The sequence below is a fragment of the Pelmatolapia mariae genome, linkage group LG12 (assembly GCF_036321145.2).
Source record: "Pelmatolapia mariae isolate MD_Pm_ZW linkage group LG12, Pm_UMD_F_2, whole genome shotgun sequence".
NCBI classification, from domain to species: Eukaryota; Metazoa; Chordata; class Actinopteri; order Cichliformes; family Cichlidae; genus Pelmatolapia; species Pelmatolapia mariae.
Window position 1 is genome coordinate 24,144,560 of NC_086237.1, and position 24,782 is coordinate 24,169,341.

At 39.0% G+C, this 24,782-nt stretch overlaps 2 protein-coding genes and 1 long non-coding RNA gene across 7 annotated transcripts; 2 read left to right on the plus strand and 1 right to left on the minus strand.

The window, feature by feature from the left end:
* The first annotated feature begins 15 nt into the window (after positions 1-15).
* rsrc2 (arginine/serine-rich coiled-coil 2) lies at positions 16-7,816 on the plus strand. 3 transcript variants are annotated; one of them, XM_063489974.1, is made up of 10 exons: positions 16-127; positions 1,463-1,604; positions 1,931-1,971; positions 2,905-3,068; positions 3,259-3,390; positions 4,238-4,354; positions 6,309-6,394; positions 6,626-6,867; positions 6,982-7,071; positions 7,193-7,816. In XM_063489974.1, the coding sequence occupies exons 1-10, from the start codon at positions 122-124 to the stop codon at positions 7,376-7,378; spliced, it is 1,206 nt and encodes a 401-aa protein (XP_063346044.1). In that variant the 5' UTR covers positions 16-121; the 3' UTR covers positions 7,379-7,816. The 3 variants fall into 3 exon arrangements, with proteins under 3 accessions (XP_063346044.1, XP_063346045.1, XP_063346047.1); XM_063489975.1 differs by having other exon boundaries at positions 6,629-6,867; XM_063489977.1 differs by having other exon boundaries at positions 6,632-6,867.
* A 7,896-nt stretch (positions 7,817-15,712) lies between these two features.
* Positions 15,713-16,828, plus strand: LOC135933707 (uncharacterized). 2 transcript variants are annotated; one of them, XR_010573898.1, is made up of 4 exons: positions 15,713-15,819; positions 15,938-15,997; positions 16,106-16,225; positions 16,314-16,828. It is a non-coding gene; the product is annotated as an uncharacterized LOC135933707 (long non-coding RNA). The 2 variants fall into 2 exon arrangements; XR_010573897.1 differs by having other exon boundaries at positions 15,726-15,843.
* A 700-nt stretch (positions 16,829-17,528) lies between these two features.
* si:ch211-110p13.9 (uncharacterized protein LOC562347 homolog) lies at positions 17,529-20,349 on the minus strand. Of its 2 annotated transcripts, none has more exons than XM_063490028.1 (4): positions 20,095-20,349; positions 18,795-18,924; positions 18,441-18,574; positions 17,529-18,367 (listed from the first exon to the last, which is right to left on the minus strand). In XM_063490028.1, exons 1-4 carry the CDS (start codon positions 20,212-20,214, stop codon positions 17,591-17,593), a joined length of 1,161 nt encoding a protein of 386 aa, XP_063346098.1. In that variant the 5' UTR covers positions 20,215-20,349; the 3' UTR covers positions 17,529-17,590. The 2 variants fall into 2 exon arrangements, with proteins under 2 accessions (XP_063346098.1, XP_063346097.1); XM_063490027.1 differs by having other exon boundaries at positions 18,441-18,634.
* Positions 20,350-24,782: the final 4,433 nt, after the last annotated feature.

Below are 24,782 nucleotides of genomic sequence, written 5' to 3' on the forward strand. Positions count from 1 at the left end.
GATCAGATTAGCTGAGCTAGTCAAAGGGCCTCAGCAGTAAGCTACCTCTCTACCTTTTCGTCTTCGTTCACAAAGGCAACAAGAAAATCGCATTTAGGCATAAATATTATACTTCAATATAATGTCGGTAAGTATTATCGTGTTACTGTAATGTCGTACGTACATGGGTTTGATAGATACTTCGTAATTTTAGTGGAAGTTTTCGGTTGTATTCATGATATTTTTCTCTTAAAGATGGCGCCTAGCGTGTGTTAGCTTAGCGGTCGAGCTAACGATAAAATTACTCCAAATATCACTGCGGTGAAGGCGTGAAGAACGAAAACGGAGAGATTTGGCTGCCGTAGATTACGTGATGGGTTTCTAGCTATTCATTTCATGTGATCACTAGAATCCACACATTTAATCCAATACAATAGCAACACAGTAGCACAAATGACTGATATGGCTAACTATGAATTAACACTGCAGTGACCCATGGTATGTCTCATCTGCTGAAATGACTCCACTTTGAAAACGGCTGCGTTTTAGTCTGCGTGAGCCACACAATAAAAGCCATTATATCGTGACATTTAGTGTAATACTGCAGTATTGAAGGACATTAAATAGGTACCACAGTAAAAAAAATGCTGAGCAATACTTAAAATAAAAAGCATAAAATAAAAATAACGTTGTGCCTGTGGACTACACAGCCTTACATTCCCTCCTTACTGCAACTGCATTAATGTCTGCGACATACTGCAGAAGTAATGTTGAACAGTGTTCAGATAGGTGTTTAATGCAATAGTAGTCAGCCTCGAGTATTATTTGGAAGGACTAATCGAAAGTGAAATTCATGCTTTATTTAGGATCTGTTTGTGAATGTTCATGAAGTGCACTCTAACCCAGAGCAGGGCCATAACACTTTATTTCAGCACTTTCTTTCCTGCTTATTAAAGCTGTTGGAAAAAGTAAAACCAGTACTGTAATTAATTTGTGCCTTGCCTTTGAAATGTATTTTGATTATCGAAAACCTTCAGAATAACAGGGAAATCTTTGTTAATTAAGGCAACTTTATGCACACTGGTGTTGCTTACATAAGTAATCAATGTCTAATGTATTTATTGGCGTTAATACATTAGACAGAAGCTCTATTTGTCTGTCCAGATCATCCTGTGCATGTTTTGAGTATCACAGAAAATCTGGGCTGTACTTTAAGGGTTTTTAATGGCTCCAAATAGGTTTTTGAGGGTAGTTTCCCTATGTAATCAAGCACTTTTATTGTATTACAGTTCTACTGTTTTGTTTTTTACTTTAGTGAAAAGCCAATACCACATGCATTTTACTACTCAACAAAAACCCTGATCAGTTTTACTCATAGGCCATGAGTTATAGTAGATAATAGTTCTTTAGCTGTATAAAATTCGCTTGACTCCAAAGAACTTCACTAATTAGTTCCTGTTGTGATTTCGCATGTTTGTTTCAGGCGAGTGACAACGACTCTGTCGACTTGACCAGATCTGGCTCCCCAGTTCATCACAGAAAAAGGCATATGGAGTCATCAAAGTCCCCCAGAAGCTCCAAACACCACCATTCACGGTCAAGGTCACGCTCCAGGGACCGAAAACGTTAGTATTCAGTTCACAAATGGCACAAAAAAATGTCACGTATGTTCGAGCTATAATACAAAATTTTGTTACATTCCCAGTTTAGAGGTAACCTAGACAAAAAAAGATTGGCAGCACAAAACAAAAACAATAAACTAAAGTTTCTGATGATCCCTAGTAGTGGTGGGCAATTTAGCCTCAACATTACCAAATTTGCTAAGAGTTAATCACACATGTGAAATCTGGTCTACTACCTGCAGAATATACTTTACACAGTGGCTTTGCCATATATTTGATCATCTTGTCAGACGAACAGATTTAATCTGAAATATGCTCTGCTTTTCCAGGTGACAGAAAGTACAGACGCAGTCGCAGCAGGAGCAAAGAGGTAATTAATACCTTTGTTTCTATAGTTAGAAACGCATTTGATGTGATTTTAAGGACCCTAAGTTATATTCCTTGTTAGTTTTAAGTCAAGGTGAGTATGTTTTCTTAGGTTAAACAAATTATAATAGCCAAAATTAAGAAGAAGTGAAATAAATGGCGATGGGCTTGCTCACGTGGAAAGGGTCTTTTTTTTTTTCTTTTTTTACCCTCGTTGTGCTCTGATTTCTCAAAGGAAGCTTTTGTCCTTGGTGATCTGTCATTGTTTGTAACCATTGTAAATGGTGAAGACTAGCTTTTCTCCTTTTTATTTTTTGTTAAATCCTGTGTGGAGATCACATGATAACATTTCTACAATAAATCATACTCAGCGTGCTAACGCACGAAGAGACTGAACAGAGGACCCTGCTGACATAGCAAAATAATATGCCTACTACTGGGACAGGTAACTATCTGCCATTCAAACTCCTCTTTGTCACACATTATGAGTAGAAAGTTGGATTAACTGTTGCATCTCTTGCAGCTGGGGATGGGCATAATTAATCTAATTAAACTGAAATTGAATCCAAACACGATCAAATGTGTGGGCGTAAGGAGTAAGTTGGATGCCCGAACCTACATCAGCCTTTCAGCAGGCACAAACTAATTTGGTTTGCGCTCAGTTTTTGTCATCAAATTGGGGGGGAAAAAATCTTAAAGTGTTTCCTCCTCCTAGCTTATTGAATAAAATGACGACTTGCTGGTTCCTGTTTGCCCACACTTACACTTCTCTAAGTTCTCTAAGAATGACATTCTGTAATTTTTATGGAAGTGGGTTTGAAATGACAAGGTTTTATTCAGCTTGTCAATTTTATTACATACCTTATGGTCTAAGCCATGGTACTAACTCTTTTTGTTGCACTATTTTCCTGAAAGAGACAACTTCTTCTTAAAACAGGCACGAAAGAGGGACTCTGAGAAGCCATCAAAATCACACAGAAAAACAGATGAGCCGCAAGACCAAGAGAGACTTTCGGCAGAGAACGGAGAGGAACGTTCCAGGCGCAAGGACAGGAAGTCTTCAAAGGGCCGGAGCCTGTCTAGGTCACACTCCAGAGAGAGGTCAGTCTGCTCAGTAAAGTAAGACTGCAGCAGGTCTCCATACTTACGACAAAGAAAAATGCAAATTGTTTAGAATTGCTGGCTGTAGCTTCTGGATGACCTGAGTCATTTGTCAAACTTTGAGAAGAAAAACGTGCCAAGAAATACAGAAATGCCTGCATTTGTTTCATGTCATTAATGTTGCTTTCAGACGGCATCACAGCAGAAGTAGGGACAAGCGGCGATCAAGATCACGCAGCCGGGACAAGAAGAAGAAGGCCAGGTCTCGCTCGGGTTCAAGGACCAAACATCGTCACCATAGCAGAAGTCGCAGTAAGAGCAGGTGGGCTCAGCTGAAATCGCACCGTTTCTTATGCCGATGAAGTGCTTTTGAACTTTTGTCTTAGATTTTACATGTCATTAACCCTTTAAGACCGGTCGGAGCAGGCACGCTCCGTTTTGCGTAACTATTTTTAAATCCCTGTAGAACTGCAACCGCGTAAGCTAGCGCAATAATTTTTTTTTGCATATGAAACCGGAGGAGTTGTACTTGCATCTTATGCCATCAACTTGCCCTAGGTCACAGTTTCCATCCACATATAGCTTTGCAAAAATTGCATAAAACTGGTGTTTTTAAAAGTCATGTTTAACTTTATGCTTCTCTGTATAGTTTCTGGGATGCTTAGAACTCAAATTGCACTGCTGGAAATAGGGTTGTTTTTTTTTTTTGCAAATTTGCATTATAATATATATTTGCGTTTTTCCTGCAGTATATAAAAATTGGTGTATCTCAAAAATAAAACTATGAAGATACTCAAAACAAATTTCCTGTGGTGGGAAACTATTTTGTGCAACTTTTTTGTATTTACAGTTTTGAGGGATAAACCTCTTAAATTTCTCTAACTAGAAATATGTTTATTTAAAAAAAAAAAAAAAAAAAGATTTTCAATTTTTTTGTAGTTTATTGCACTTTTTTGCAATTTATGTAGTTACTATGCACTTAATGCATACATATTATTAAAATTTGGGCTATAATGTATTGATGTATAGCAACTTGAGATGCTCCCAAAAATGGCACTACAGCATGTAAAAATATAAAGATAAGCTCTGGCGGACTTGGTTCTTTGCTAGGTCTTAAAGGGTTAAGAGTATGTTTGTTGGCTGACTTTGTTTTTGTTTTTTATCTCCAGGGAGCATAAGAAAAGGACTGAAAAGGTGCGCAGGAAGAGCCGAAGCAGGACTCCTAGTCCACCCGCCTTCCGAGGCCGAAACACAGCCATGGATGCTCAAGAGGCCCTAGCAAGAAGGTAAGAAAACGGCTGATGGGAAATGTAGACCTTTGATGTTTGGCTTGAAACCTGTGATTAAAAAAATAGATTTAAAGCCCAGCCCAATAAGTAAGGCATTTGTTACTGAATCTCAGGTAGAAGTTTAATATCGCAGTTTGTGGTTACAGTCAAGCTTCTCATTCATGTTGCGCTTTTTACTAATGTTGTTCACAAAAGTCTAAAATTATGATGGCTGGTTGCAGCATTCATGGTTCCAACAAAAGGCGCTAACTTTGGTAGCAGAAAGTGAGCTTAGAGAAGCTTTAGCTTCATCAGATCACTATCAGATGCGCAGGAAGACATCAAATGGAGTTTAAATCCTGCTGGGTCATGATGGAGTTTGATATACAGAAACTCAAAAGTAGTTACATTATCTAGAATTAGAGCTGGGCGATATAAGATTTTTTCATATCACGATATGTTTTTTTCATTTCAGGCGATAACGATATATATCACGATATAAGCCAAATAACTATATTTGTAAGATTTAAATGTGCCGTTGCTCACAAGTAAAATGTGAAATAATTAGCAGCTTGTTTTAATTTAAATATTTATTTCCCATTATAAGTTCAACAGGGTAGATGTACTTAAGGAACATGAAACTTCAGTTTCAGATAAATAAAGGCAAATATTGCAAACTACACAAAACGCAGCTGCTAAAGCGTTTAAGTTTCAAAATAGAACAAACAAAACAGACTACTAAATTGTCAATTCCACTTAGAAACAAAATATTCATTCTAAAAATAAATCTTAGTTCGTTTTACAGAAGAACAGACAAAATTGACTAACTTTTGTCAATATCAAATAAACTGAGAACTAAAAGGAAATTTTCAATCTCTCCTTGTTGTATAGCTTAGCTTTTCAAACAGTTTTAACAGTTACTTTAGTCTGACAAAAGCCGAATGACGAATTAGCGCTTTCAGTCAGAGATTGAGCATGCACCGGTTTATTGTATTTCCAGACTTGCTTTCGGCACAATTTACAGTGCGCGCTACTCTGTTTTTTGTCAGACTTGAAATAGCCGAAATACCCTCACACTACGGAACTTCTATGGCCCTTCCGTTCGACAATCTCTCCGGCATTGGAACCATCATCTGTTTTCTCTTCGGTAACCTTCGCTCACGCTCTCGGTTGATTTTTCTCTAGTCGGCAAACTCATTTCCTTCATTACCCGGGCGGCCCGGCTGCAAAAACAAATACCATGTGCGCCTTGGCACTTGTGCTGTACGTAACAAGTCACGTGACGTGACGCTGCCGCTGTGATTGGTTAGGCTCTGCGCTACTTAATTTGGATTGGCTGTTCTTTTTTTTTTTTAAAGAGGACAAGAGAGATGAGGCCTATCGCAATAGTTAAATTTTTCTATCGAGAAAAAGTTATTTCGCAATACATATATCGTTCTATCGCCCAGCTCTATCTAGAATAGAATAGAATAGAATAGAATAATCCTTTAATTGTCCCACAAGGGGAAATTTGGTTGTAACAGCAGCCAGAAAGACACATATACAACAAACAGGACACAGAACAGAAACATACACAATTTTTCTTACATACTTACATTAAGCACAATGGTTACTATAAACCGAGTACTGTACAGTTATTAAATTAAATTAAATTAAAAAAATATATAAATATAAATATCTGTAAATAGGCTTAAATTCATTAAGTGAGACCAGCTCCTTAAGTTCCTGATGCAACCCCAAAGCGAATTGTGTCTCCTCCTGAGATTAAACTGGGAATCTATTATTTGTTAGGCAAATGGAGCCACTGGTTAAACACGCTGGCCTTTTTGGTAGCATCAACACTCCCCCTAGTGGTGTACAGTATGGCTCTAAGTTGGAAAAGTGTCCTGGTGTCTTTTTACTGTTATGGTTTACGTGTAGGTCGAGATCTTTTGTTCATTTTAACCAAAATGGTCTCCACTCTTCTTTCCAGGCTGGAGAGAGCAAAGAAACTGCAGGAGCAGAAGGAGAAGGAAATGTTTGAGAAACAGCAGCAGCAACAACAGGAGATCGCTGCAGGTGAGAAGTGCTAACTGTGCACAAAGTAGAAACTTTAGCGCCTGAATCAATTCAATTTTCAATTTTATTTATATAGTGCCAAATCACAACAACAGTCGCCTCAAGGCGCTTTATATTGTAAGGTAGACCCTACATCTATACATACGAGTCAAGATTCAGTTCATCAGGATGGTCTGTGTTTTCTTTTGTTTTCTTTTTCTTTTCTTTTTGTTTTGGTTTTTTTCCTGGCAGCAGCAGCTGCTGCAGCAGCTGTCTCAAACCCTGCCCTCAACGTCGCGGCTCTCCTGGCCTCTGGGACACAGGTCACACCTCAGATCGCCATGGCAGCACAGATGGCAGCCCTACAAGCAAAGACGCTGGCAGAGACTGGTATTGCTGTTCCCAGCTACTATAACCCATCCGCTGTAAACCCCATGAAGTTTGCAGAGCAGGAGAAGAAGAGGAAAATGCTATGGCAGGGAAAGAAGGATGGGGTAAGAGCTGGTTTATTTATTTATTTTCTTCTTCTTTAACTTTTGAAAATATGCCATATTTATCATGTTTTCTTTTGGGTTTGTTTTGGGGGTTTTTTTCTTTTCTTTTCTAAGGAGAAGTCCCAAACAGCCGAGTTGTGGGAGAAGCTTAACTTCGGAAACAAGGACCAAAATGTTAAATTTCGCAAACTGATGGGTATTAAAGTAAGTAGAGCTGTTATTTTTATCAGCTTTTTGTACCAAATCCACAAATTTCAACTTTTTTTTTTTTTTTTTTGTTAAACTACAACTCGTCAAATTTAAACTGAATGTTTTGCCTCTGCAGGGCGATGATGATGTGGAAGCTGCCAAACCACTGAACGATGATGGGATGAAGACGCTTCAGAAGCAGGAGGAGATGTTTAGGAACCTCGATGTTCAGTATGAGATGGCTCGCTCTCAGACGCACACTCAGAGAGGAATGGGCCTCGGCTTTTCCTCCTCGTTCTCACGTGGGATGGATTCCATGTAGTGCCAAACTTGGCTGTCGTCGCCACTCTCCTGATCATACAGGACTCCTAATTCATTGCTAGCCCTCAAGCTTGCATGGATGTTGCTCTGAACATGTAATTTATTTAAAGGCAAAGGTCTCACACATTGGAACATTGTAAATATCCAGTTGCTGAGTTTGTCTCAGTGTTTATTAATCTGTACATCTCTGGAAGAGGAGGCATCATTTTGATGGGCTGATGCTGGATAAAAGTACATATGTTTTGAATAATGTAACTTTTTAAAAAAAAACTCATATTGATGTGATTGTTTGAACATAAACTGAATATGTGGTTCAAGTGGACACTGTTTACATCAATTTAGCAAAAGGTCTGAGGTCAAAGTAGCATAATCAGAATCCTTTAGTTTGTCTTCTCCTGACTGGCAGAAACGACTTATATTAAACACAGTGTGTATTTTCTGTATTAGAGGCTGGGTTGTAATACACACGGTCTTCTGAATGGTCCTGCAGAGAGATGAGCCGGGAAGAGTAAATGTGTTTCAAATGTTCTTTAAATAATCTAGTTTTGTGTCTTAAAAAGGTTTTAGAACACATCACAGCAATTCATTTTATGTGATATGGGTGGGTCATAACATGCTTCAGATTAAGGGGATGCTGGGAAAGTAACAGCACTTACAATAACCAGTGTTTTCTATTTATTACTGTCTTAATCCACCCTGATTTGTTTATATTTTGCTTCCAAGGAGCCACTTATAGCTCTAGAGGATTTCTCAACGTCTTTTAAAGATTTCTTTGGACACTGGTTGCTTTTTCACTCGTTTTCAATCCAGGCCTTGTACCCAACCATTTTCAGAGGATTGTCTTTTTATTGTGAAGCCACTTAACTCTCCAGGCATAACAAACTGCGTAGAAATGTTGCTATGGGAAGAGGGACTGTAAATTAAGTAATAAAATAACTCAACCTGACTGCACACAAAACAGAAACAAATACATTTGCTGGAAAAATACACAGTACAACTGCATTAATGAGAAAAAATATATAAAACCAAATTAATATGAATTTCCATGAGATCAGGTTTTTTTTCTTTTGGTGAGAGTGTTTTAAAATATAAACCAATATTTTTTTAAAAGCAGAATAAAAGGGTGAGAAATTTAGAAATTAACTTTTATGTTTGATAAATAATCAAAGAATGAATGCTGTACATTACTGGAGAAACTGGGACAGGTAAAAAAATATAAACTCATGGTCTTTAGTTTTTTATGTTGTTAGGTCTAACTGGAGATTATTCTAAAACAAATCCTTCCATGGTTCTGTTTCAAACATGTAAGGATTTGTCTTTGATGTTTGTGGCATAATTACTAATAACAGAGTAGGTAATATGTATTCATTGTTTAATAGCTAATAATCAAATGCAGAGAGGTGTATAAACACATAGTGAGTGAGAAAGGTGAGAAACACTCAATGCATCATGGGAATCCCCTAGAAGCCAACACCTATGGCAGTGTAACTAAGGGGGGATTCAGGGTCACCTGATCCAGTCCTAAGTATAGACTTTATTAAAGTTTTAAGTCTAATCTTAACAGCATAGCAGGTGTCTGTGTCCCGAATCCAAACTGAGAGCTGGTTCTACAGAAGAGGGGCCTGAAAGCTGAAGAAGGCTGTGCCTCCCATTCTACTTTTAAATGCTCTATGAACCACAAGTAAAACAGCAGTCTGAGAATGAAGAGCTGGACTGGGGTGATACGGTACAATAGGTCATTAAGATGGGGAATGATTATTCAAGACCTTGTATGTGAGGAGCAGGATTTTAAATTTGATTACAGATTAAACAGAGAAAGGAGAAGGCAATATGGGAGAACTATGCTCTCTCTTTCTAGTTCCTGTCAGTACTCTTGCTGCAGCATTTTGGATCAACTGAAGGCTTTTCAGAGAGTTTAGTCATCCAGGTCTTTATGTCTTTAAGACATTCCTGCAGTTTAACTAGTTGGTGTGCTATATCTGGCTTCATTGATATATATGTCAGTAGAGCTGGGTATCATCTGTATAGCAATGAAAATGTATGCTATCAGGCCTCTTTCTTCTCAGTCCCTGCTAGTAAATGGTTTAATAATTAATCAATATACTGATTTATTTTGCCTTACAGAAACTTGGTTACAACAGGGTGACTATGTTTTAATAAATCAAAAACCCCAAATCATACTTACTCTTTATTTCTTAATAAAACAAGCTGAGCAGGAGTAGCTTCCACTCCTGTTTATTAATCAACCATAGACACAGAGTTTCATTTTTTTTGAAAGCCTCACTGTTAGACTGGTCCACCCTAGTTGGAAAACTCAAAAGCAAGTTTTGTTGTTATCATCCACCTGGCCCTTCAGGTGAAATAATTATAATTACCATATAATTACAGCCTCAACAAAGCTTTTCTTTTTTCTTTTTTCTTTTAAATCTATGATTACAATCAACTGGCTTTTCTCAAAATGTAAGACAACCCAACCAGCACTTTAATCACAGACTGGATCATGTTCCGATATGTCATGTAAACTCAACATTTAACATTATTCCCTGAAAACCCTTAACTGGAGCAGGTGGGAGAGTAGACTCTGGGTTGGCAACAGGTGATGCAACACTCTTTGGAGACACAAACACAAACAACACTGAGTCTCCAGGGGTGATGTAACAGTTTTTAAAACGTACAGACTGCGAGAAACAAAGAACTCTTAAATTGTCCAGCTCAGAAGCATGGTACAGAGTTCTTGATTGAACTGTCAGAGAAATACAGGCCAAGCCAGGGAATGCCGACTCAGGAACAGAAAACACAGTTCTTGTCTCAGAAACATAACAAAAAGGATTAGTTTTTAACAACTCTTAAACAAAACAGGAAATTTAATTATCTGCTGAGTCTGGAACACAACAAGAAAGTTTATTGTTTGCTTCCTTTGGGAAAAGGGGGACTGGAGTGCTGAAGCAGTGACTCTTTGACAAACACTGGGTAGGAATCTTCGACGAGCAGGGCAGCAGGTAATCCAACGAGCAGTCTGGCGTGGCTGAGGCAGGAGTGCTGGAAATCATCGAGCCGGCGGGGCTGTCTAGCGCAGACTCTGGAATTCCCAGCACCAAGAGGATAGACTGTACAAGGGTGAAGCTGCAGAACTTAGCCTTACACCCAGTCTTCTCCCGCTGAGAGAACCTTTTGCTTAGAGCAGGATACAGATGGCAGTAGTAGAGGAGAGCAGCCAGATGATACGACCGGCAAGTGAGCAGCTGGTGTGAAGAAGAGACTGCCCACTCTCATTACCAGATGATGGAGAAGGGGAACCTACGCTGCTGCAGGCGTTTGGCATCTTCGACGTCCTCAAATACACAAGCAAATCCCATAATATAGGAATTATTTATCTGGGGTGCTTAAAGCCTCCCACCTCTTCTTTTCTTTTAGAAAAGAACCATTCACTCACTGCTGAGCCCTCACCAAGTCGGCTGGGTCCAGGTTACTGTTTGCAATGTTCTGTCATAATAAACTATGTGTGGCAAGCAGAGTGAGGACCCAAAGTGCAAGACTGAGACAAAGCTGAGTTGTTAATGAAACAACTCAGATGCAATTAAAGTGCAGATTTTCAGCTTTAATTCAGTGGGTTGAATGGAAAGAGAATCAGAAAGACTATTTATCCCCAAGGGGCAATTAAGATACAACAGAGCAGCATGACATTGAAGATAAGGACAGGGCATAAACAGGCAATAAGAGTGAGATAATAAATACACAGAATATACAGTATATACACAGTTTTAAAATTACACAGTTTTAAAATTAAAGTGACTGAAAGATTGCAAAAGATTGCATAAAAATGTGAGGAGCTAAAGCATTTTTAACACAATTCCTTAATTTCAGGGGTCTCAAAGTAATTGACAAAAATGAAATAACTGAAAATAAAATGTGCATTTCAAATACTTGGTTAAAAAAACCCTTTACTGACAATGACAGCCTAGTTCTTCAACTCATGGATATCACCAGATGCTGGGTTTCCTCCTTTTTAATGCCCTGTCAGGCCTTTACTGCAGCGGCTTTCAGTTGCTGTTTGTTTGTGGGCCTTTCTGTTCAAAGTTTGTCTTCAACAAGTGAAATGTATAAGATCAGGTGACTGACTTAGGCTTTTAAGAATATTCCACTTCTGACAAATTGGAAACTCCCCTAACAGAGGCAAAGTAACTGAAGGATCTGTGCAATGAAAGCTCGAAAGTCACCAGGAATAGATAGCTTCCCAGCAGAGTTTTATCACAAATTTAGAGATTTGCTACGTCCATTTTTAACTGAGTATTGCATGAAGCCTTTGAATATGGACGGCTCCCTGCAAGTTTTAATCAGGCAGTAATATCACTAATTCCAAAGGCGACAAGGATTTAACGGATCCAGGCAATTACAGACAGATAAATTTAATCAATGTGGATTACAAAATTCTATCAAAAGTATTAACAATGAGGCTGGAGGTTGTACTACCACAAATTATTCATAAAGATCAAGTAGGGTTTATCAAGAATAGACACAAATCCTGTATTGGCTATATATTTAAATGCACAGAAGGACTTGATATGTTGGAGTGGAACTATCTGTTTAGGACCCTGGAAAAATTTGTATTAGGTGACAACTTTTGCAGATGGATTAGAACCATATATTTGAGGCCAGAAGCAGCTGTATTTACGAATGGGGTACTCTCTCCTTTTTTGAGTATTTCTAGATCAACACGTCAAGGATGTAATTTAGGTCCATTTCTATTTACCATCTTTTCAGAGCCATTAGCTATTCAAATTAGAGAAAATGCAGAGATTAAAGGTGGGGGAGGTAGAGAACACAAATTGTTCCTGTACGCAGATGAGATTCTGGTATTAAGCCAAGACCCTGCTAATTCTATCACAACACTATTAGAGGTGACTGATAATTATTCAATGTTTTCGGAGTACAAAGTTAATTGGCATAAATCAGAGGCAATGCCAGTTTCCCAAGCTTGTAGTCATAACCTAATATTGGACTTTAACTTTAAGTGGGTGGACAAAGGAATGAAGTGTCTTGGAATTGAATTGAACTTCAAGAAACTCATGGTTTGGTTTGGATGTATGTTTTGCATCATTCTCCATCTTTATTATGAAACGTCACCCAATAAATTTAATGCATTTAGCTGGATTTGAGCAGACAGCATGTCTGTGAAAACCTATGGCGGCTTCTGTCCTGTGTAACATCGTCACTGCCTTTTTGGTTTTTTTTAAAAGATGCAGTCGGGAAAAAGTTGCGGGTGACAGGTGACGTGAAAAAATGACAAATTAAAGCCGACAGCGTTTACACGTGCTTCCATGGAAACCGCGTCAGACAGAATGTTATGGGATTTGACAAAAATTGAATTTATTAGTAAACCTTTGTGTTTGCAGCATTCAGACCGTACTCACATACCTGTGATTGCAGCCGGGGGAAAAAACGACTAACATACACTGATCCACGGATAGTGAATAAATATCAACCAGTGACAGGTGAACACCTGATACCTAAAGGTATGAGCTTGGTGCACACTGCTTTAAAGACTTATTGCAGCAGCAGAGATTCAAAGATTTGTTTAAATGCTGAATGATTCTAAGTAGAGAAAGTATACAGCTTTTAATAATAATTTTTAAATTTTTCATAGTGATGAATGCATCTTCTGTTTAAGGAGTCAATCACTGATCATTTTCTGTCTTTCTGCCATTTTGCAGTGATGGTATTAAGAAGCCTACGCCTGCAGGAGTCAGGCTATTAGGTTGGGAATGGAGTAACACGTGTCTCTAAAGGCTCCCGCCAACTGAGTTTCAAAAATAGTTGGGTTTTTTTTTTTCAACCCCCCTGTCTAGGTGGCTCTGGGGCCAAAACGTCTCTATCGCCCCCTGGTGTCTGGCTGCAGTATAGGTCATAAACCCCGCCTCCTCCATGTTAGCGGATGGGACTGGGGTCAGACTAAAGTAAATTAATTCTCCTTAGATAATTTTTTTCCAAAGATTCTTTCTTTTGTTATCAATAGTTCTCATCATGCTGATTGATGTCCAAGGGGTCTCATTTCCCATAAGTTTGATTCTAATTCCTACCGCGGTGATGTTAAATTGGGGTGTAACGTCATCATAACAGCTTTGGCTGCAGTCACGGAGAAACTTGCGTATCTCTGTTCGGGAATAGCAGATAGAGCGTAGGCTCTGAGAGGCGGGCCAGCGTTTACGCTACGAAAACACGACCGACTGTTTTAACCTGACAGCCTGAGGTGTTCTTCAGTAAACTGGACTACCCGACAGAAGGACCCGAGGCCCCGCTGCACTTTTTCGGTAAGTTAATCGTGTTTGTAAGCTAATCCGTAACTACTGTCCTTAGCTAGGTCCTGAGACCTAGGATGAGCACTCGGCTATCGGGGTTCGTTCAGCTAATCTGTGCAGGTGAATGAACTTACTAAAGAAATCAACAGAAACGTTCCAGGCTAATCAGTCACTAATTACTGTTACTGTACTTTTATTACAAGTATTATACTGTAAAAGCAACAGGCTGCACGCTGCTTCAGCTCCTGTGCAGAACTGAATATCAAATATATGCAAACAACAGCATGTTTTCAGTCTCTTGCCACATCTGTAAAGACAGTAACATCTTTTTTAAAAGCTTGTACTTCAGTAACTCCTCATTAATCAGGAACTATGGATTAAAGTACTGTAATACTGAAAAAATGTAAGAGAAGAACTTCAGATCCTGAGTGTGTGAGGACAGAAGAATCAGCTTTATTTCAATTTTGAGGGATAAAATTTATATTTGAGTTTGTGATGGTTCTGTTCTCTTTGTGATTACAGGGGCTGCCCTCAGATTCAGACCTCAGCACCACCCAGTGACAGCAGACAGATCATCCAACATGTTAACTGCAAAATGAACTGATGAAAACGGTACAAAGGTTAAAGTACCACACGTGCTGTAGTGAAAGCTGCAGCTTTATTGATAAAGTTAAAGACAAAAAAACAAAAGGATTAATCACTCATGTAACTGTGTCACTATATATCAGCATTAACAGGACCTCAGTTTGGTGTTTCACAAAGCTGCTGATCTCAGACCTGCACAGCTTCCATTTTAAACACTTGATGTACTCAGCTGCATGAAGAGCATATGAGATTTTCTCTGACACAATTAAATAAAACCTGATGAATTTCAAAGGTCGTCACTTGTATGTTGAACTACAAACTTGTCATCTGGAATTCTTTCACAGTTTTTTGCAGATAATGTGTTATTTACCATAAAGTGATTCAGAGTTATTCATACCAGAGTGACCAGAGAGGATCATATATTTTTAAATATATAACTTTCTACAGGACTGAATATAATATCTTTATGTAAAAGTCCGGAGCCTCTGGGGAGTATCTGAGTATTTATAACATTACACAAACCAAAGGTCTCCATCACAGTGTTCATGAAATGCTGGGTTTATCCATCTCCTGGGGCGGGCCTACGGAGGAGTGCTGAAGATTTCCCTGTGAGGGAGCTGCTGGTGAAGATCATGAGTCCTGCTTGATCAATGCGATGAGCTTCAGTGTTCCTATTGTTTCTTAAATGAAGTCTCTCTCAGTTGGTCAACAGAACATCTGGCACAGGACAGCTGTGATGAAGAAAGGGAAGAAGTTTCTCCAAACCTCTGGACCCAGGAAACCCAGCTTGGTCCTGATGGTCTCCCTCACTAGTTTCTCTCCAGGGTGAATGTAGCTGTGGATATAATATGGACTCTATTATAAAATGAAAAGAATAAATTAGACTACACTACTGAAACGTTCTGCTGATGTTTTTAAAGTTTCTATGTTACCAGGATGTAGAGGGCTCTGAAGATTTAAATAGTTATAGATCCATTACACTCAGTCTTATGTTAAAATCTTAAAGGACAGCATGATATTTTTGATATTAACAGTAACTCTGGGCTTATGATGATCTCATTGCTGTCTAAAAATGGATAAAAACAAACATAAGAAGTGCTGAATCCTTCAATAACACAGACTATTAGAGTAGCAGGTGTGTAGCATCGCTAACTAGCTAGCAACAAGCCTCCAACACAGCGCGTATGCTAGCGGCTAATCTAGCTAATGAATTAACAACAGAGTGATTTTAGAACTACAAGATGATAAGCTGTGCGTCTTTTTTTTTATAACAGTGACATGGTTGTATTTACCTTAATTAAACGAGACGTCAGTCGCGGTAAACGAGCAAAAAAACTCGAGCAGCCGGGCTACGTAAAAAGTGTAGAGGGGCGTGTTTGCGGTCATGTCCAGCGGGTGTGTGGGCCGAGCGTTACACAGTCGCTCCACCTCAAGTCACTACTGCGCAGACTCTGGCTCCAAATTTGCAAGATGGCAGCCTCCACAAGCGGGATATTTTGGCTTCATTTTTGCACAATGGTAGGAGGCGGAGTCGCGTCGTCCATGTTTTCTACAGTCAATGGTATGAACTCTCACACACAGCAAAGTAAGGACCACCACTGAATTTTAACATTATTTAAAATGAGAGAAGAAGATTCTGTTATCAAACTGTAAACTCCCCTGTGGCTCTCTCTTTGCAGACAAAACAAGATTTTTAAAGCACATCATCACTTTCTTGATGCTGCCCCTTCTGACTTTTGGTGAGTGACTCAGAACTTTCTGTCAGACAATCCTTCCTAACACACAAGTAAAACCTGGACCATTTGTCCTCACATCCACCCCTAATCTCTCTACTTCGTGTCTCCCAGGAATTGTGAGCTACACAATTTTCACAAGCAGCAAATGAGAAGTGTCGTCTCTGAGGCAACAGATGACAGAGGTTCATCCTGTGGCAGACACTCAGCCAAATTTCGCCACAGAATCTCAAGGTAAGGATCGCCATCTGTTTCATCATCATTTACACATGAATGTACACAAAGAAAACAAATAATTTGTCTGTGATTTGTGTGAATTCAGGAGCCATGATCCTAAGCGACGTCTCCTCGTGGACACACTTGCCTAGAGAGAACTCTGCAAAGTGGTGGTTGTGCAAATTTATGCACTGGGTGGACCCCTCCAGGGCCAAGAGGAGAGTAATCTAAGAATTACATAGTTTGCACAGCAGGATTTAAAGTGATATAACATGGAGAAAAAGTTTACATTTATGAACTCTGGGCAGCGTAATAATTAATTTTCTTTCCTCAGGAATATTTGCCTGTGCCTCCAGGGAACTGCTGGCCCCTGCAGGACAATTCCTCTAAATTGTCCTGCACAGAGATGAGCGGGGAGGAGTAAATGTGTTTCAAATGTTCTTTTGTACTTTTAAATGTGTTTCAAATAAATAAATTTTGTGTCTTAAAAAAGTTTTAGAACACGTCGCAGCATTTCCTTTTATGTGATATGGTTGGGTCATAACGTGTTTCAAAAATAATGCTAACACCACCAAGGTGATTCCCAAAGAACCTTTAGCCATGAACCTGGCATATCTCAGGATAGTGTGCATTGTATCAATAAAATAAATCAGAGGAAACTGGACAAGTGGAGGACCTAAAAAACCAAAAACTACCCCACAGCAGATAAACAGTACCTGAAAATCAGTGACAACAGGTCTGATGGAGAGATGAATCCATATTTTAAATTTTTGGTTCAAATCATCGTCACGATATACAGAGAAGTTCAGAAGAGAGGTACAACTGTATCTTCTGCTACTGTGTGTAAAACTTGGTGGAGGCTCTGTCATGGAGCTGCATTTCAGCCAGTGGTGCCGGAGATTTAATCAAAACCGATAGAACTGTGAACCCAGAAAAGTACAGTCAGATTTTGATCCACCACTCAATACCACCTGGAAATATCTGATGGTCAGAGGTTTTATTTTTTAGCGTAACAGTGACCCCAAGCACACTGTCAATGCAGTAAAAACATACCTAGACAGTAAAAACACAATGAAACACTAATAAAGGTGGTCATAACCAGATATTGACTTTAAGCTTGTTTGGATTTCAACCACTGTTCTTTCTATATTATATACTGTATTTTGATCAATCTCCACCCATATCTCTTTTCTTAGCAAAATTAAGAAATGAGAATCTGGAGATTTTTGCAGGGTACTGTGTAACAAAAGTTTTTGCTAATACTGAACCTTACCCAACCTAAGAGGAGTCATATGTATAGTAATGTACACACACGCACAAAATAAACCTTTATTTGAATATAAAACGTTGTTCCATTGAAAAACAGGTCTTATGTTGACACTTTTACCTGCATATAAGACTGGAGTACAACACATGAGCTACGCCAGTGATGAGGTTGTGGTTGGCAAACTCGAGGATGAGGAGCATGATTGGGTATTCGCTGCGTCTCTTTTCAAGGCTGAAGTCCTCACTTAAGCCCATCCAGTGAAGCAGCAGCGTCCGCATCGCTTCAGGGAACAGCTCTGTGGTTAGTTCCTCAGCAGGTGGCAGGTCGCTGATGCGCTCAATGTGCTGAAGTTTAAAGCCCTCCACCTTCTGGCTGATGCTGCTGTTGGCTGCATGAAACTGCTGGCCAAGCCAACGTCCTATACAAGTGAGCAGGCTGCTTGAATACACCGGGCCCCAGTCTTTGGCCTTTAGCAGAGCCAGCACAATCTCCGTCGCATCTTTTTCTTCAAGTCTCCCGTTTATGTAGCGATCGATGTTCTCCAAAAGCAGCAAGACCGTCTCCAGCTGCTCTGAGCAGCTTTGAGGCTCAGAGGAGAACTGTTCATCCAAGCGGTGCAATTTTTGTCTCACTGTTGATATCACTACTTCTCTTTGCTCAGATTGTAAGCTCTGCTTGGGAAGAGAACAATAATCGTGATCTGCTGATGTGTCAGAAGTGTCCATGCTACTAACATCTACCACGTCCTTGTTAGCCTGGCAATAAGGAGGCTGTGATATTACACCCTTTGATTGTGAGTCACACTGGCTGAGCGACCCTGAAGGGTCCAGCTGCACGCTGAGGCTGTAACTCACTTGCAGAGGGCTGTCACTGATCTGTGCTTTCCAGACATCCTAGGGGACAGATGTGATTAAAACATGCATTGTGACAGAAAAAATAAAATTATCACGTATACATGATGTTTACCTGGAAATTCTCCAGCACAGCAAGCTGATCTTGCTTACTGTACAACTCAAAGGCTACTCGAAAAAGTCCCTGAATGCTGTAGAACCACAGGCTGTTATTTGCAGAGGGTACCTTCAAGCCGTGAAACCTGAAAGCTTGAACACAATCAGGGGGATCAGTGTGACAATGTGTCTGTCCTGGTGGGTGACTTTTACCTAAAAAATAAGATGCATATCAATGCGACAGCATGAGCTTGTCTATGTTTATTTTCCCCATAGTCATATTTATTTCATTCGATTGTCTACGCCCACCCAGTGGTTTTACAGGCACGGGTGTAGTTAATGTTTAACTTCCACTGGTATGTCTGTATTTTACCTGAGGAAAAAGTTATTTTTGTTGCAAGGCCTTTCTTGGCAAACTTGGCATGGTGTCTTGGATGGTTTTCTGTACGGACATCAGTCTTTGAGAGGAGATCGGCTCCCAAATAGAGCGGAATCGTTGAATCCTGAAACAGAGAGGATGAATATAAGCCACCGCCGTATAAAGCCTGACAATAACGTACACTGCCTGACCACGTTAATGGTATACATGCTCAACTGCTCATTAATGCGAGTCTCTAATAAGCCAATGACATGCCAGCACCCCATTGCATTTATGCATGTAGACATGGCCAAGACAACCCGCTGAAGTTCAAAGCGAGCATTAGAATGGAGAAAAAAAAACATGATTTAAGTGACTTTGAATGTGACATGGTTGTTGGGATTTTATCCACACAAACATGTTTTTACAGAGAATTTCTCTGGGTGAAAATGTCTTGATGCCAGAGGTCAGAGTAGTGTGGCCAGACTTTTGAGTTTTCAGCTGACAGGAAGGCAAGAACCACTCATCCCACCTAAATTATGCAGAAGAGCATCTCCGAATGGACAACATGTTGAAGCTTTTAGCAGATGGACTACAGCAGCAGAAATCCACACTGGGTGTCACTCCTGTCAGCTAAGAAAAGGAAACTGACGCTACATTTTGCGGGTTTGGGTGGAGCAAAGTTTAATTTCTTGGCACACTTTGGGACTCTTAGTGCCAACTGAGCATAATTTCAACAGGCTACTTGCTCACCATGTCCAGCTTTTATGACCACAGTGTACCCATCTTCTGCTTCCAGGAGGATAACATAGCATGTCACAAAGCTCAAATAATCTCAAAATGGCAGTGAAAATGAGTTCACTGTACACACATGGCCACCAGGTCTAAATCCAGGAGGATGTCCTGGAACAGGAGATTCACATCATGGATGTTCAGCCGACAAATCTGCAGGAGCTGTGTGTGATCAAAATTTCAGAGGAAGGTACCCAGCTACTTGTTGAATCTGTGCCACAAAGATTTAAGGTGGCTCTGGAGCCAACAGGAGGTCCAACCCAGTACTAGTAAGGTGTACTTAATAAAATGTCCGGTGAGTGTAAAACTTCAGTATAGTATTAGTCAAGCTTTATTCATTTATTTATTTTTACTAAGCTGTTTTTTGTTTTTGTTTTTAGTTAGCTACAGTACTTATATGTTAAACATTACTTATCACTATCCAATTAGAAAGTCTGTGACCGTCCTGGAAGTAAGGAGATGTGTTTATTATGCTGGTGGTAATACATCACCCTCTTAGACTACCTGTGAACCATTAACTCACCTGTTTGGTGCTCTCTGTCAGTCTGAACGATGTCAGACCCACCAGGTAAATGAAACGAATCCTCCTCGCGCCCCCGTCCCACTGCGGTAACGTCAGAGGGATAACCGAGCAACCTGACATTACTGGAAGTCTCTATTAAGTGCTGTCCCATAGAAATGTTCCTACGGGAAGAGTCACTGCAAATTAAAGTAATAAAAAGATCAACACAAATGACTGCACACGAAACAGAAACAAAAACATATGCTTTAAACCCGCAGCGATGACTCGCAGGGTAAGGCTTGCTTTACACATGCGCGAACTTTTACGTACTTCCTGTCATCGCTACAGATTAGAAAGAGCCGTTTCCTGGCTGGTGTCGCTTTTAACTTTATCGAATTCTTCTTTAAAATACTTTCCTGCAGAACAAATTGGAAAAATACACAGTACAACTGCATTAATGAGAAAAATATATAAAAGAAAATGAATATGAATTCCACAAGAAGTCTTTGTTTTTCTTTTGGCGACAGTGCTTTAAAATATAAACCACTATCTTTTTTCTTCTTCTTTTCTTTTTTTAAAAGCAGAATAAAAGGGTGAGAATTTTATGTTTGATAAATAATCAACAAATGAATGCTGTACATTACTGGAGAAACTGGGACAGGTAAAAAATATATCAATAGCTCATGGTCTTTAGTTTTTGTTTTTTTATGTTGTTAGGTCTAACTCTAAATTATTATAAGACAAATCCGTCCATGGTTCTGTTCCAACCATATAAGGATTTGTCTTTGATGTTTGTGGCATAATTACTAATAACAGAGTAGGTAATATGTATTCATTGTTTAATAGCTAATAATCAAATGCAGAGAGATGTATAAACACATAATGAGTGAGAAAGGTGACTGAAGAGGAAACACTCAATGCATCCCCTAGAAGCCAACACCTATGGCAGTGTAACTAAGGGAGGATTCAGGGTCACCTGATCCAGTCCTAAGTATACACTTTATTAAAGTTTTAAATCTAATCTTAACAGCAGAGAGGGTGTCTATGTCCCGAATCTAAACTGAGAGCTGGAAGGTTATTTGCTACTTCAATACAATTTTTTTTCTTTTTTACCAAGTAAGAAAAAAACAAATTACAGCAAAAACTGTAGGTTTTTTTCCACTCTTTAAAGCATAGAGGGTGTCTGTGTCCCGAATCCAAACTGAGAGTTGGTTCTACAGAAGAGGGGCCTGAAAGCTGAAGAAGGCTGTGCCTCCCATTCTACTTTTAAATGCTCTATGAACCACAAGTAAAACAGCAGTCTGAGAATGAAGAGCTGGACTGGGGTGATACGGTACAATAGGGTCATTAAGATGGGGAATGATTATTCAAGACCTTGTATGTGAGGAGCAGGATTTTAAATTTGATTACAGATTAAACAGAGAAAGGAGAAGGCAATATGGGAGAACTATGCTCTCTCTTTCTAGTTCCTGTCAGTACTCTTGCTGCAGAATTTTGGACCAACTGAAGGCTTTTCAAAGAGTTTGGTCATCCAGGTCTTTATGTCTTTAAGACATTATTGCAGTTTTAACTAGCTGGTGTGTTGAATGAAAAGATTGCATAAAAATGTGAGGAGCTAAAGCATTTTGAACACAATCCCTTAATTTCAGGGGTCTCAAAGTAATTGACAAATTAAATAACAGAAAAAAAATGTCCATTTCTAATACTTGGTTAAAAAAACCCTTTACTGACAATGACAGCCTAATTCTTGAACTCACGGACATCACCAGATGCTGGGTTTCCTCCTTTTTAATGCCCTGACAGGCTTTTACTGCAGCGGCTTTCAGTTGCTGTTTGTTTGTTGGCCTTTCTGTTCAAAGTTTGTCTTCAACAAGTGAAATGTTTGCTCAACTGGGATAAGATCAGGTGACTGACTTAGGCATTTAAGAATATTCCACTTCTGACAAATTGCAAACTCCCCTAACAGAGGCAAAGTAACGGAAGGATCTGTGCAATGAAAGCTCGAAAGTCACCAGGAATAGATAGCTTCCCAGCAGAGTTTTATCACAAATTTAGAGATTTGCTACGTCCATTTTTAACTGAGTATTGCATGAAGCCTTTGAATATGGACGGCTCCCTGCAAGTTTTAATCAGGCAGTAATATCACTAATTCCAAAGGCGACAAGGATTTAACGGATCCAGGCAATTACAGACTGAAAAAATTTAATCAGTGTGGATTACAAAATTCTATCCAAAGTATTAACAATGAGGCTGGAGGTTGTACTACCACAAATTATTCATAAAAATCAAGTAGGGTTTATCAAGAATAGACACAAATCTTGTATTGGCTATATATTTAAATGCACAAAAAGACTTGATATGTTGGAGTGGAACTATCTGTTTAGGACCCTGGAAAAATTTGTATTAGGTGACAACTTTTGCAGATGGATTAGAACCATATATTTGAGGCCAGAAGCAGCTGTATTTACGAATGGGGTACTCTCTCCTTTTTTGAGTATTTCTAGATCAACACGTCAAGGATGTAATTTAGGTCCATTTCTATTTACCATCTTTTCAGAGCCATTAGCTATTCAAATTAGAGAAAATGCAGAGATTAAAGGTGTATTTGGGGGAGATAGAGAACACAAATTGTTCCTGTACACAGATGATGTTCTGGTATTAAGCCAAGACCCTGCTAATTCTATCACAACACTATTAGAAGTGACTGATAATTATTCAATGTTTTCGGGGTACAAAGTTGATTGGCATAAACCAGAGGCGATGCCAGTTTCCCAAGCTTGTAGTCATAACCTAATATTGGACTTTAACTTTAAGTGGGTGGACAAAGGAATGAAGTGTCTTGGAATTGAATTGAACCCAAATATTGAGGATATTATGGCTAACAGTATGGGAAAATTAACAAGCAAAATCAATAAAAATTTGGATAAATTGAGTAAACTAGTTTGACATTGTGGGGAAAAGTAAACACAGTAAAAATGGTTGTATCAACACTCATCAACTATTATACAGGAATGTTGCCCATGTGTATGTATTCCGCGACAGATGTTCCAAAGCTATAATAATATGATAAAAGATTTTCTTTGGAAGGGTTCGAACCCCGTATTAACATTAATCAACTTTCCCAACCAGAAAAAGAAGAGGGAATAGCCCTGCCCAATATAGAGTATTATAGCATCTCTTTTAAAAATGGGTAGATTAGGCAAACATCGCGCAATGAAAACCGATATAGATTGGATTTTAATAGAACAAGAGCTTGCATCTCCATCCTCACCAATTTATATTTTATCACAAAAAGTAAATAAAGAGGGTAAGATGCAAAATCGTATTTTGAAATTTCAAAAATGGTATGGTTGGACGTGCATAAAAAATATAAACTTGTGCCTTAGTACAAAAGTATGCCACCTTGTGGGATAATCTTAAAATAAAAATTGGTGAGCAGACTGTTTACTGGGCACAATGGCTAAGAAGAGGTTTCAGAACTGTTGTGACTTATTTGAGGGAGATGTTTTCATGTCATATGAGAATATTACAAATAAGTTTCGTTTGGAGCGCTATGGCCATTTTTGGAAGTATTTACAAATAAGAAACTGTTTAAAAGGAAGAGTTACAATAACACACGAAAGTAACCCGATAGATAAGGGGGAATTTATTCAGCACAAAATTCTTAATATATATTATTATACTCCTTCAGCGCTGTATAGAATGGTTGTTGGTAGAGAGGACTTGTGTTGGAAATGTCGACAAGTTAAGGTACTGATACACGCCCTCTGGGAATGTCGGCTGTTTTTTCCAGTTTGGAACAGTGTATTGAATTATATGCAGGGACGGATACCTTGTAATTTGCCCAGATCACCTAAATCATGTCTACTGGGAGACAAAGGAGAGATGCCACAGTTAAATAAACACCAGTTTAGAGTGTTAAGCACTGCATTGGTAACGTGCATTTTTTTTAAGATGCGGTCGGGAAAAAGTTGCGGGTGACAGGTGACATGAAAGAATGACGAATTATAGCAACTCTGCTGACAGTGTTTACACGTGCTTCCATGGCAACTGCGTCAGACAGAATGTTATTGGATTTGAAAAAAAAAAAAATGAATTTATTAGTAAACCTTTGTGTTTGCAGCATTCAGCATACTCAGATACCTGTGATTGCAGCGAGAGAGAGAAAAAACGACTAACACTGATCCACTAAACATCAACCAGAGACAGGTGAACACCTGATCCCTAAAGGTATAAGATTGGTGCACATTGCTTTAAAGACTTATTGCAGCAGAGATTCAAAGATTTGTTTTACCTCCTAAGACCCGAACTCTTTCATGGCATGCATTTTTAATTTCTCTTTGTTATTTGGGCTGTAAAAACAAAGAATTACGTGATTTTTTTGTTTGTTTGTTTGTTTTGACCTGATTTTTGTTTCTGAGAAAAATGAGATCCACATATGAGGACATTCACTTTAAATCCCAATGGCAGTATAATGTCCTCATAAGTGGATATCAGCCCCTTGTAGAGCAAAATTTAGGATTTTGGTCTAGACATCCCAAAATGTGATGTCCACATATGTGGATGCCAGGTCTTAGGATGTTAAATATATTGAATGATTCTAAGTAGAGAAAGTATACAGCTTTTAATAATAATTTTTGATTTTACATAGTGATGAATGCATCTTGTGTTTAAAGAGTGAATCACTGATCATTTTCTGTCTTTCTGCC

Bases quoted from the DNA above. Each gene is read 5' to 3' on its own strand.
- rsrc2 (XM_063489974.1), top strand. The intron at 1,972-2,904 runs GTAATTAATACC...TTCTTAAAACAG, and splicing joins GTCGCAGCAGGAGCAAAGAG to GCACGAAAGAGGGACTCTGA. The intron at 6,395-6,625 runs GTGAGAAGTGCT...TTTTCCTGGCAG, and splicing joins ACAACAGGAGATCGCTGCAG to CAGCAGCTGCTGCAGCAGCT.
- si:ch211-110p13.9 (XM_063490027.1), bottom strand. From the start codon at position 20,214: ATGTCAGGTTGCTCGGTTATCCCTCTGACGTTACCGCAGTGGGACGGG. The intron at 18,925-20,094 runs GTGAGTTAATGG...TCTCTGTTTCAG, and splicing joins TGACAGAGAGCACCAAACAG to GATTCAACGATTCCGCTCTA. The intron at 18,635-18,794 runs GTAAAATACAGA...CTTATTTTTTAG, and splicing joins AAAAATAACTTTTTCCTCAG to GTAAAAGTCACCCACCAGGA.